General features: G+C 51.2%; 1 protein-coding gene across 1 annotated transcript in view; it reads right to left on the bottom strand.

The window, feature by feature from the left end:
- The window catches only part of CAPN8 (calpain 8), a 54466-nt gene that overhangs the window by 18094 nt on the left and 24102 nt on the right, over positions 1-12270 (bottom strand). The window contains exons 5-10 of the mRNA XM_012644054.1: positions 11924-12092; positions 10816-10899; positions 8859-8944; positions 6555-6629; positions 5688-5848; positions 2432-2607 (exon numbers count right to left, since the gene is read on the bottom strand). Coding sequence (XP_012499508.1) covers positions 2432-2607; positions 5688-5848; positions 6555-6629; positions 8859-8944; positions 10816-10899; positions 11924-12092 — 751 coding nt within the window. The remainder of the gene's footprint in view (positions 1-2431; positions 2608-5687; positions 5849-6554; positions 6630-8858; positions 8945-10815; positions 10900-11923; positions 12093-12270) is intronic.

The following is a 12270-nucleotide window of genomic DNA, read 5'->3' as shown; positions in this document are numbered from 1 at the left end:
GCACAAGTCCAGAGCAGGGGCAGGAGAGCAGGCCGTCACCACTGCCCACTGATGCATGGACAGGGACAGCTGTCTTTGAAATGCAGGACCCTGAAAGCAAATGACAAGCTGGCCTGGCAGGGGCCTATTGTCACCACAGGAAGATAAAGGGGAGAGAGAAGAGGCTAGACTAGGAGGGCTCTTTAGCCTTCAGGGGATCCTGGCTGCTTCTTAATCGGTGGCAGGTTTTCAACCTCTAACCAGACTCCAGTTTCAGATAAACAGTTAAAGCAAGAGGTGAGAGATACATGGGTGAGAGTATAGTACCCCTACAAACTGCACACCCCCTGCCTGCAGCCCCAGCTACTCCCTACAACACCGGATACCTGCTATAACGCCATGCACTTCCTCCCTACAACCCCAGCTACTCCCTACAACCCCAGCTACTCCCTACAACATCAGCTACTCCCTATATCCCCTTAACCTAGCTTTAAAACTTCTTCTGTTCACAGATGTCATGCTCTAAATTACGTGACTCTGGCCATAAGAAGAAGGAGCACAAACCAGGTGCAGTTGCCCTCGCTTGTAGTCCCAGATACTTGGGAGGCTGAAGCAGGAGGATCACTTGAGCCCAGGAGTTAAAGATCAGCCTGGACAACACAGTAAGACCCCTATATCAAAAAAAAAAAAAAAAAAGGAAGAAGAAGAAGAAGAAGAAGGACCATGGATCACACACACTGGAGTATTTTATAAATAACTGTAATCTGATGACTGATAAATTGATATGATTTCTACATTATTTATGAGAGAAACGCCACATCACACAAAGCTATTTCAGTCCTTTGAAAGAATGCTTTGCTGATCTGGTTATCTAAGGTAGGCCCAATGGATGAAGAACTGGTGGCCGTGGTCCCCAAGTAGCCCACCCTGCAGCCATGCCCACCTAATATCTGCTCTGCAAAACCATCACTTACTTTTGAGCTATCAAGAAGTCCGCTTCTGGCTAGAATGTTCTCTCTTCCCTACCTTTGAAATCTGGCTCATTTTTTGAAGCCCTGATCAAAAGTCTCCTCCTCTGTGAAGCTAAGGAGACCACTGCCCACTGTGTTGGTCCCCATCGCAGCAGGACTGCCCTGCCCTGCCCTCAGTCAAGTGTGTGTCTGATTCCACTGCAGATTGTAAGCACCCTAAGGACAGTAACCATGTGATATTCCTCTGTGTCCTGTGCATAGCTTTCAGCACAGCACCCAGCACATAGCAGATGCTCATTAAAGTTTGTTGAATTGATATGAATACAGTGTCTCATCAGGTTTTTATCTCTGCAAGGAAAGAACCTGGTTTTGTGCTACTTACATTCTAGGTGGGGATGGAAGAGCTAAGCTGGAGTAGAATTGGAACTTTTATTTGCAATTCTTTTCTCCTACCACCAAGTAGCAATTATTTTCCAACTCCTGTTCTTCCAACATAGAATACACACGCATATGCACTCGTACACACAAATACATCCTAAACTGCAAAGCCCTAAGTTCTAGAACATGAGAAATTAAAGGGTAGGGGTGGGGGGTATGAGCTTGACAACTGTACCTTTCCTTACTCTTTTCTTGTTATAACACTTCTTTTTCATATATTAATTTATGCTGAGATGTTGGGCCTCCAGCCAGCTCTTGGTCTTCCTGATTAGAATTACATTTTTTCCAAGAAATTCATTTTTAACAAAATTGTATAAAAAGCAACCACCACGAATCCCTCTGGAATTTATTATAAGGAGTCTTTTTCTGTATAAAAAAGTAAATTCCAATTTGTTCCTGGCTAGACTTGTCAAGACCCAAAAATCTTGCTTTAACATATCTGTGAGGCTGTTAGACCTACCGATGGTGGTTCTGGGGGCAAACTGGCGCACCAAGCCAAGGACTGCAGCCTGAGGGCACGGCTGTGTTCCCCAGCCCTGAAAACGACCATGTGGCCTCCATCGTCCCAGCCCACACCCTGTGTGTTCTAACAAGTGCCTCAAGGTTGCCCAGGGTGGAAGAAAGCGCACATTCGTCTTTGGCTCCTATATCCAGCCTCCTTCCCCAATTCAGCCATATCCTCTTCTCCTGCCTATGTCACCTCAAGTGCCTCATGCTGCATGTTCTCAGCTCCTGTCCCCTGAGAAGCTGATACTCAAAAAAGAGTCTAATGAGCACCAGTACACTGAGCCCTCAATAACAGATGAAGTTTAGTGAACTACACGTCTCAGTGTTAACAGCAGAGGTTTAAGCCATAGAAATGAATCTCTAAGTGTGGAATTCAGGCCTCAGTAAGGCCACTGGGAGAGGTATTTAGGGGAGCAAGGACAATGCTCGATTAGCAATAATCAAGCAATAGGAAAAATACACTCTAATTACTGGGCAGAATATTCAGCCCAAAGACATTAAGTGCACAGTGAAGGTTGAACGCAGCTGGGCGATACCTGGTAGACGGCGTAGCCGATGCTGAGCATGCCCTGGCCCATCCTCTTCTGCCGCCTGCGATTCTTCTGCATCAGGCCCAGCAGCACCGTACAGCAGGGTTCACCAACGCCGTCCTCCTGGTCTTCATCCGCCTCATCCAAATGGATTTTGAACTGGGGGTTGGTCCAGTAAGTGGCTGGAAGTCGCCCAGGTGATGGCGGTTCCCCACATGGGCGGTGAGGAGACAGGGAGAAGAGAACAAAAGGCAAGAACTTGATCATCCCAGTGAAAGCGTAACTCTGTCCAAACCGTGCCTGGCACGCAGCGCAGAAGTGTTCCATGCAGGTGGGCGGGCATCTCCTACCCCTTCCCCCACACACACAAGCAGACACATCCCATAGCATCTGGAAAGTCTGCGCTTGTCCCTTTTATCAACCAGGAGCCCAGACGTGCTTGACTAGGCATATCCAGGACTCCGTGACCCCAGGGCCACACTGGGCTGCACCGGGAAATCACGCCCACGTCTTTCTGGGGAAAGAGTGAACATCTCCTCGCGTTCAGCTCCTGGGCTGTGAAGACAAACCCAACTCCTGGAAGAAGGGAGATCCCCGGGTCAAAAGCATGTCCCCGGGACAGATGAGGACAAAGTCCGGGAAGAGATGAGCTACCAAAGAGGCCTCTGCCGACAGATAGAAAGACAGCGGCTCTTACCAACTTATTGGCACATGTCCTCTCTCCAAGAGGGCCCCAGTTTCAGAGCGCAACCCGAGGCGGCCCTGAGAACTAACCTGCTGTCCATCCCCCCAGGGGCCTCGTATGACAGCTTCAGGTCGCAGCCCACTGATGAGACACACGCCCTTCCAGAGAAAGTCATTTAATAATGCATGAGGAATCACAACGGGCAATTAAGAAGCATTCCTGCCACACCACCTATGGCTATTTTTAAAGACTCCATTTCAAAGATGACTTTGAAAAAAATCTCTCAATCTAATCCTAGCACTCTGGGAGGCCAAGGCAGGCAGATAGTTTGAGCTCAGGAGTTCGAGACCAGCCTGAGCAAGAGCGAGACCCCACTAAAAAAAAAAATAGAAAGAAATTAGCTGGGCAACTAAAAATATACATAGAAAAAATTAGCTGGGCATGACGGCACGTGCTTGTAGTCCCAGCTACTCGGGAGGCTGAGGCAGGAGGATCACTTGAGCCCAGCAGTTGGAGGTTGCTGTGAACTAGGCTGACGTCACAGCACTCTAGCCCAGGCAACAGTGTGAGAATCTGTCTCAAAAAAAAAAAAAAAAATCTCTCAATCTAGTGACTACACACTACACAGCACAGAGAGGTCAAAGGGATCATCCAAGGGCACACAGCAACTCTATGACAGTCCAGCAGCAAAACACAATTGCAGAAGACGGGCCTGACAAGTGTCTCCACACTAGGGCCTCAACAATCCAATGATGATGTGCCCTGGGGGCAAAAGGAGCAGGAGAGGGTGGGGGCGGCTCTTACAGCCCTTAAAGAACGGTCTGACTTGCTGAAATAACAAGGCATTCACAGGTCACCAAGAGCCATTGATCATTACTTTTTCTTAATAGTAAGATTACTTATTCAATTCCACCTTCCAAGGATCTCCGCCTCCAAATTTTTTATTTAGGACATAAGTGTACAGATTTTAAAGACAAATGTCTATAGATTCCAGAGGACACAGAGAAAATTCTATAAACTTCTATACTTACATCATTACCAAAGGACAAGAGCAATTCATCTCTTGCTGACAGTCAGTCGGTGGCACAGATGGGCTTCCAATTTGGTGCCTTTGGCCACCTTGGGCACCCCTACAGTTCTGAGCTCCCAAAATGATCCGTGCAAATTTCCTACGCATTTTCTAAGTGCTTGCTAATGGTAAGCATATTTTAATTTCTCCCAAATGCAACATTACTGCGATCCCTACATTTTTTGTTTACTCCTTAACAGTACTGGAGGAAAAGAATGGGCCATAAAAATAATGCATCCCATTTGTAGAACGCCACCAGTTTACAAAGCGCTTCCCTACACACTCTGTGTTACGACGCTCACTGTGTCCCAGTGAGGCTGGAAGGTAGGAATTATGATCCCATTTTGAGGATCGGAAAACTGAAACTCAGAGAAGGGTAACGCCCCTCCCAGGGTCTCTCAAATGCCGAGCTAGGCAACAGGAGGGGGACTTGGATGTCCCTCCTTCCTCTCTGCTCAGCACGCTGGTCACAGCTGCCAGACTGGGAGCTGTGGGCTGCAAGGGGGATGAAAGAGGAGAGACCTCGGCAAGGCCCCGGCACTGTACCCAGGGGGGGATTTCACTGTAACGCTGCTTCCGCAGCACGGGGCCAGCCCTGCAGCGAGCTGCGTCTTGAGCAGGGAGCCATGGCCCTGCCCATGCGCTTACAGTCTAAGTCAGTCAGTGCACTAACAGCAAACCGGGCAGGGTGCGGGGTCCGGGAAGGTGGAACGTGGAGAGAGCGGGTTTTGCTTTTCTTCGTTTCTCCTTAGAGATGTGGGGTCGTGTTTCAGAGTTTCCTCATCAGGCGCCGGCTAGGCTGACTCAACTTCGGAGGTGCCTGCACACGTATGTGCTAGTGACTTTCGCGAGCCGGGAGCTCCCGCCTCTCGGAACGTGAGGACCCAGGCGTAGCGAGAGGCAGTGGTTTGCACCAGCCTCTCCCCAGGAGGGCCTGAGTCCCAGCGACTCCTGCGGGAGAGGGGAGTCCCCCCACATGCCCTGCGTGTGGCCACCCCGGCCCACACCGTCTACGCCCCTCCGCCTCTGACTCAGGCACAAACACAAAGCACAGCGGTGGCTCTGATGGACGCAGCCTACTGAAACAGCAGACGCGGCACCCACGTTCCTCCAGCGCGCCATTAGCCACTGGCTGCTGTGTCCCAGAGCTCAGCGGGATGGTGTCAGCGGTGGGGATGGCGGAAGCCCAAGAGAAGGACAGGAGCCTTGGTGTAGAGCGACAAGCACAGGGTTAATAGGAAGAAGCAGGTCCTCTGGGGCGAGAGGAAGGTGGGTGAAGCAGGGACAGTGTGAACACACAGAAGCTGACATGGGGCCTCAGGAGCGCCCACAGAGCCACTGCCCACCCTTGCTGTGCCGGAGCTCCAAGCCCTGGGGACAAGCAGGGCCTCCAGGGGGTGCCCGGGAGCCGAAGAACAAAGGCTTTGTCCAGAGACGAAGCATGTAGTCACCCAGCTCCGAGAGGACAAGCCAGAAGGAGGTTGGGCCCGGGCAGCACTTCACCCTACCTGGGTAGTTCTGGCAGCCACCAGCGGTGGAGCCCCGAGTCCAGCGGCCGTTGAACAGGACCAGGTTCCATTTGTGCACCTCTTCACTGCTCAGAGAGTCCGGGGACAGGTTGCAGATCTCCAGCCGAGAGAACTGCTTTAAGAAATCTGAAAATGACATCCTAGGGGCAGAGGAACGAGAGGGCTCTCGGTGAGTGGAGCCGGGCTGGCTGGAAAGGTGATGGAACCCATGCCCACCGGGCGCAGGGAGAAACTGATGGCGGCCCTGGGGGCCTGGCCAGCTCAGTCTTCTACAGCCCACTGACACCAATGTACATGCTGCCGTCCGCAGTCCGTGCAGTCGTCAGCCTCTGTTCCTGCGGGGACGATATCCCACACGTATCTCACCCGCCCCAGGAGGCCATCTGAACAGAGCTTCTGCCTCTAGGGCGAGTTAAGCCTAAGCCCACAAGAGGTTTCTTTCTCTTTAATTCTCAGTGATGTCCGGCTAAGCCGAACCATATTCAGGGGGTATTTTCATTGTCTTCCTGAGCGCACCAGCGAAGGAAGTTATCCCGGATTGGTGGTAAGCTAAGTCAGCTTAAAGAGATAGAAGCGGTGCTCTGCGTTCATTGGAAAGATGATAGAAACTGAGAAAGACAGGCTGGCAACTAAGCCACACGCAGGGCCCGGGTGTCTTGGGTTCAGTGCTTTAGACACGCTGGTGTAGAGGCAGAACTATGCTAGGACAAAAGAGGGAGAAGAACGGACGCCCCATAGCCAGGAACCATGTCGCATTCCTGGAAGACATGGCGACTGGCTGCGGCCCGTCAGAACTGGACATGGACCCGTAACCATGCGCATGGATCCGCGGCAGGGCCCTCTCACCAGAACTCTCCGTCCTCAGCTTTCTTGTCCAGCTCTTCCTTCTTCCTGGGATCTATGTCATTCCACTCTGGTGCACTGTGGGTACAAAACAGAGGTGGTCGTTCCTGAGGGGTTCTACTGAGGCACAAGCCGTTTACTGCAGCTAAACTTCTCCCCAAGGGCCAGCAGTGGAATACCAAAAACACCTGGGTCCAAAGCAGGGCAGACGGTGTGGGGGGTACCGTCTGGGAAGGGGACGCAGACCGGGGACACAGGGGCCATGGGCACCTCAGAGTTGCCCCAGACACGCTGCAGCAGGAACATTTCGGCCTTGCTCTAATTTCCAGTCTCTAGGCAAGTTTCACATTTCTCACTGAGACCCCCAGGCGCCTGATCGCAGGAACGGGGAAGTCCAGGAAAGGAGACTCAAGAGTTCGTGTCACAAAAACGGCATGTGCTCCGGTACCAATTAGAAAGTTGTCATTCTGGCTTGTCCGTCAGTCTGGGGTGAGCATAGCGTGAAAGAGTCTGACCAGCTCTGGGCACATGGACATGGTCCACTCCCAGAGCCTGCAAGAATCACCACCAGGCCCAGCTGATGGCAATTTCCCTGAAGTAACATCACCCCGAGAGGCCTCGTGCTGGTGGCCTTTCCCTGGCAACATTCACACACTTTGTTCAAATGCCATCTCCAGCTGCCTGACCTTTACAGAGTTAGGTTTTCCTGAAACCTGTACGACACGTCCAAATAACTGAGCAGTATCGAGATCCATCTTCAAAGATGAAAAAATTCCCTTCCCTGAATACTTTCAGCAAACCCCAATACCTCCCCTCCCCAGCACAAAAGCCAGGCACGCCCGGCCCAGCCTGCCCCTCAACGCTGGGCTCCCAGGGCCCCGGGGAGCAGAACAAGAGTCCCTGGGCTACTTTAATTCATTGAAACAGTAATGTGCTCAGAACCAAATCTCAGAATGTACTTGTTACAAACAAAAATTAGGGCACACGTTGGAGAATTCTAGATCTGGCCTAATCTCCCAGTTGTTTATTTTTTTTAAACTTAAGAAAGTAAAACCTTGCTAAACATTGGGCTGAGATTAGCAGTGTCACCGCAGAGACGCGGCGTCCTCCTTCTCCGACAGCTGGTATACAAACAGCCCAGGCTGCCCCTCCAACTGGTGGCCCCAGGCCTTGGAGGTCACCACCTCTGACCCTTGGGCCTTTCCCAGTCCCTTAGAGACAGGGCAGCTCAGGGAAAGGAGACAAAGTCATGCAAGCCTTTTTGGCAGTTGGTAACAGCTGTTGGTGAGAAAAGCCCAAACTCGGGGCTTCAATTTCATGTAGCCATGTCACCCTTGTAGGACAGCTGGTGGAGTCAAGGTTTTGGGTTTTGCTCAATCTTAGGCAGTGGCATGAAAAACCCTTCCTACAGGAGGCCCATCCACGGCCCTAGGGTCACACGTTTCTTTGTGACACAAACCTGAAGGAAACTGCTGCAGCTCTGAGCAGTAACGAGCAGTGACGATGCTGATTGAACGTGGTGAAGTTCCCTTCAAAAGCCCTGGTGGCATCACAGAATATGGACAACCCTCGAGGATTAAGGATGTTTGGGGAGGGGTAATTATCATGACCATTTCCATTTCTAGTGGCTCTTCCTCAATAGACTAGCAAATTCTAATTCATTCCCGAGCACCAATCTGCCTCCTGCACTCCAGCTGTGCTAACTGGGCAGAAACCACCCTGTGCTTTCCCCATCCTCCTGCACCCTGGGGACGTGGATTCCAGGACACAGCTGTCCTGGGACCCCACCACGCCTGCCCAGCTTCCCTGCACCAGCAGAGAGGCCTGCCCCGGTCAGCAGTCAGTACCGGCCCCTGCAGGAGCCAGTGCCACCCTGCTCATCACTGCTGCTGGGCTCAAATTCCATTTTCTCAGCATCATCCTCTCCTCTTGGTGCTGAGAGGTTTGGCCTTTGTCAGGGTGACCAGTGTTTGCAGAGTGGAAAGAACCAGATTGTGAGTGATCAATTTGACCTTTGGACCCCCACAGCATGGAAGGTAGAAAATACAAAAACCCATCAGCGCTAAGCAAAATTCGATGGAGCTGCCAAACTTTCAAATGCCAAAGCAGAAAGCCAGAATCAAAGACCACAGCTCGGTGGTTTTTAGTTTGCTTTTCCCAGCCTGGAATCAATTAACATTCTTTTCTGAACAGGCTGTGTGATTTGTGGACAGTAAGTGCTGCTGAACGCACTGTGACATCAGTCTCATCACTGTGCGTTTTACGTGACACCTTCGCGGAGGGAGGCGGGACTGGGGAAGAACCTACTCATCGCTCCAGGCTCCCGACCACTCCACTTCGCCCCACGGGTTCCTGAGTCGGATCAGCTTCTCTGGACGGCCACGGAGATCCACCTGCAAGTTGCACACACGGAAAAGCAGGTGACTGACTTACTACCCTCTGCTGCCTCCCTTTCACGTCTGCATCTGAGATGATTCGCATTAAATTTTTCAAACGTCCGGAAACGACCACACTTTCATTTTATTTTTATGTACGTTTTTAGAATTTGGCCAACAGATCTATTTTTCATAATTTGTCTGAATACAATAAAGAGAGAGTCTAGCACAAAAACAAGTTTATGTCTGCTTTAACAGGGATTTAGATTTTGAAGTTGACTAAGATTGACTTCATTCTTAATATGTGAGTCCTAATGATAATAAACATCCTTCAAACACACCAATAGCACAGCAGTTAACATGTATTGAGCATGATCTATGGACTGGGCGCTATGCTAAGCATTTCAAATTCATTATTGCCTCATTTAAACCTCACCACAATCCTGTGAGCTGGGTACTGTTATTATCTTCATTTTACAGCCCAAAAATCTGAGACTTAGAGAAGTTATGTTCTCGAAGATTACGTAGTTAGTACATGATAGATGCAAGATGGGAACCTAGGCAGTCTGCCTCCCAGGCCCGTACTCATAAATCCACACACACATTGAACACTCAAGCATGAGCCACGTGCACCCCTGCACAGAGGCTTGCATTCGCATATGCACACACAAACTGTGTGTGGGCTGTTTAATTTCCTTTGTATCCCGCAACATGCCCTAGCCCAACGTTTACACATACATGTATAATTCGTATTTATAAGATTGACTTGATTAAAGGGCATGTTTGTGAAACACAAACACAGGTAATCAGCATCCATGCCGTTTTAATAAATAACAGGGCTATTTATGGGCTAGGACCTCCACTGCATTTCCCTTTTTGCCTTGGCCATTGGGAAGCCCAAAGCAAAATTACTTTCCCAAATGTAGTACTGTCTCTAGTTTGATGTATGTATTTTACTTTAGTTGTATAGTTTTATTGTGTTTGTGCTTTTTTAAAAAATTTATTTGTTTTTTATTATTTTTTTTTAGAGACAAGGTCTTACTCTGTCACCCATGCTGGAGTGCAGTGGTGCGGTCATAGCTCTCTGTAACCTTGAATCCTGAGCTCAAGCGATCCTCCGTCTTCCTCCTCCTGAGTAGCTGGGACTACAGGCACACACCACCATGCCTGGCTAATTTTTTATTTTTTGTAGAGACGGGGTCATGCTATGGTGCCCAGGCTGATTTCAAACTCCTGGCCTCAAGTAATCCTCCCATCTCAGCCTCCCAAAGCACTGGGATTATGGGTATGAGCCACGGTCCCTAGCCATGTATATGCTTTTAATTATAAAACACCTCAAATTCTTTTTGGAAGTAAGCAGAATATAGGAACTAAACTAATAGAAATGATAGCCCATGCTTTCTCCTTGGGTCGGAGAGCGAGGAGTACCTGCCAGCCTTCGCGTGGTTATGCCCCACCCTGAAGGTGGGGACAGGCACTACTGCCCTGTTTTCCTCTTGGGAATCCTATGGGTTTCTACTGTGTGACCTACACAAACATACTTTTTGGAAGTGTGCAGAATCTAACTGACAGTCTCTACAGCTTTCTTGGCCACGCCTGAGACGAGAGGCTGCATTTCGTTAGAGCCCATAGAGCTCAGGGAAGTCCAGTCCTCCACCTCCAAGTGGGTGAGAGTCAGAGGGGCCCTTCTAACGAGCGAGCGCCAACTGCACAGCTGTGGTGGCGGGCTCTGTGCAGACAGGGACAGACTGCAGCCTGGGAGGGCCGGGAAGCTCCAAAGCCAGTTGTGAACCTCTGAGTAGCGATCGCCTCTCTCCTTCTCTCAGGGATGCCCTGGATTTCCGGAACTAATATTCCATGTTACCTTCCCTCCTCCCGTCCAATTTTACCTCTTCAACTCCAGTGACAGAGTATGCATGACTCTTAACCAGCTTCTGGCTGGTGATGGCTTCTGCTTCGGCTGCACTGGAGACCTGGGTGGAGGAGAACGTCCACTCAGGGTGGCTGACCCTGCCTCTTTGGGGCCAGCCCTGCAGCGCTTTTCAAGAACACACTCCACAGGCCATGGGGGCCCCAGTGCCGGACTAGAGGTGCAGGCGCAGCCGTGAACCTCAGGTAAATAGAGCCATCTCCACCTAACCCTTGCAGTTCCCGGCAGGTGCTGTGTGGCTGCCAAGCCTGGAATATGACTTATCAGCCTCCAAAATGCCACCAAGAAAGTCATTTATTCTCCAAGAGTGACCCCATGCTGCCTGAAGACTATTGGTGGCACTGGCTCTGCGCAAGTCCTGGTCCTCCGGTGTCTACACTGAGCGGGCTTCCCGGTCGTCCTTCTTCTTCCCCCAGCATCCCCCGTCCCACGCTCCATATCACCGCCCACCAGAAACACGCATCTCCCACTGGGGTTTTGCAGAGAGGAGAAAGGGAGACTATTCTTGCTTTGCGGTCCGCACGTCTGAGGTCACCCAGCAAGGGCAGAGCAGCCATGGACAGGCAGTGACGGGACCTCAGGGCAGTGGCCTCCAGCCTCCAGTCTCCACAGCCACCCTGGAACTCCATGCAGCCAACCCTCCCGTCAGGCCATGATCCCTGGTTTCAGGACCCCTTCCCTTTTCTTCAAAGTCCGTCAAGCATTGTCAAGCATCATATTTGTTGATGACCATTTAGCAAAAGCTCGAGATTGTTTAGCAAAAAGGAAGTGGTAAAGGCAGGGCCTGGGATCCGGGGATCAAGACCATGTCATCAGGGTGATTCCAGCAGTGCTAGGGGGGCTCTAACAGTTGGGGGGCACTGGGGATCCTACAACGGGACTGACCCCAGTTCCTGTCTACTAACTAGGCCTTAACCAGCCCCTGCCTGCTGTGGACCACTGTGTGGCCAGACTGTCCACTAAGTCCCAGGCTGGGCTCCAGCCCAAATCCTTCCCACGCCGCTCCAGCTGTCCCACCCATTCCCGACCACGCACGGGGTGCGGGAACAGAGAAGCCGCCTGCTCACATCAATGGAGCAGCCCAGCAGTGACCCCGCACGGAGGGCCTTCCGGATGATCTGATACAGACTGGCTGGCGGCTTCTTCAGGTCGTAAAACTCAGAGATGCCACCTGTGAAATCCTCAAACCCCTCCACTGTGGACCCTCCAGCAAGAGCCTCATAGGAACCGTTGAGCCTGTTGGAAAAGAAAGGAAACACCCAGCGAGGGGAGCACAGGGGCTGGGGACAGGGGTGCCGCTGGAAGGTGAGGAAGGGCCCCTTGCCAGTGCTGCCTGTGGGCCAGGAAGGTGCTTGGGCCACTGTGTCATATGGCCAGCTCAGCACCTCACTAGCAAAAGACCCCAGACAACCGC

This window comes from Propithecus coquereli, unplaced genomic scaffold (assembly GCF_000956105.1).
Source record: "Propithecus coquereli isolate 6110/MARCELLA unplaced genomic scaffold, Pcoq_1.0 Scaffold205, whole genome shotgun sequence".
Lineage (NCBI taxonomy): Eukaryota > Metazoa > Chordata > Mammalia > Primates > Indriidae > Propithecus > Propithecus coquereli.
This window is presented reverse-complemented; position numbering and strand designations above follow the sequence as displayed.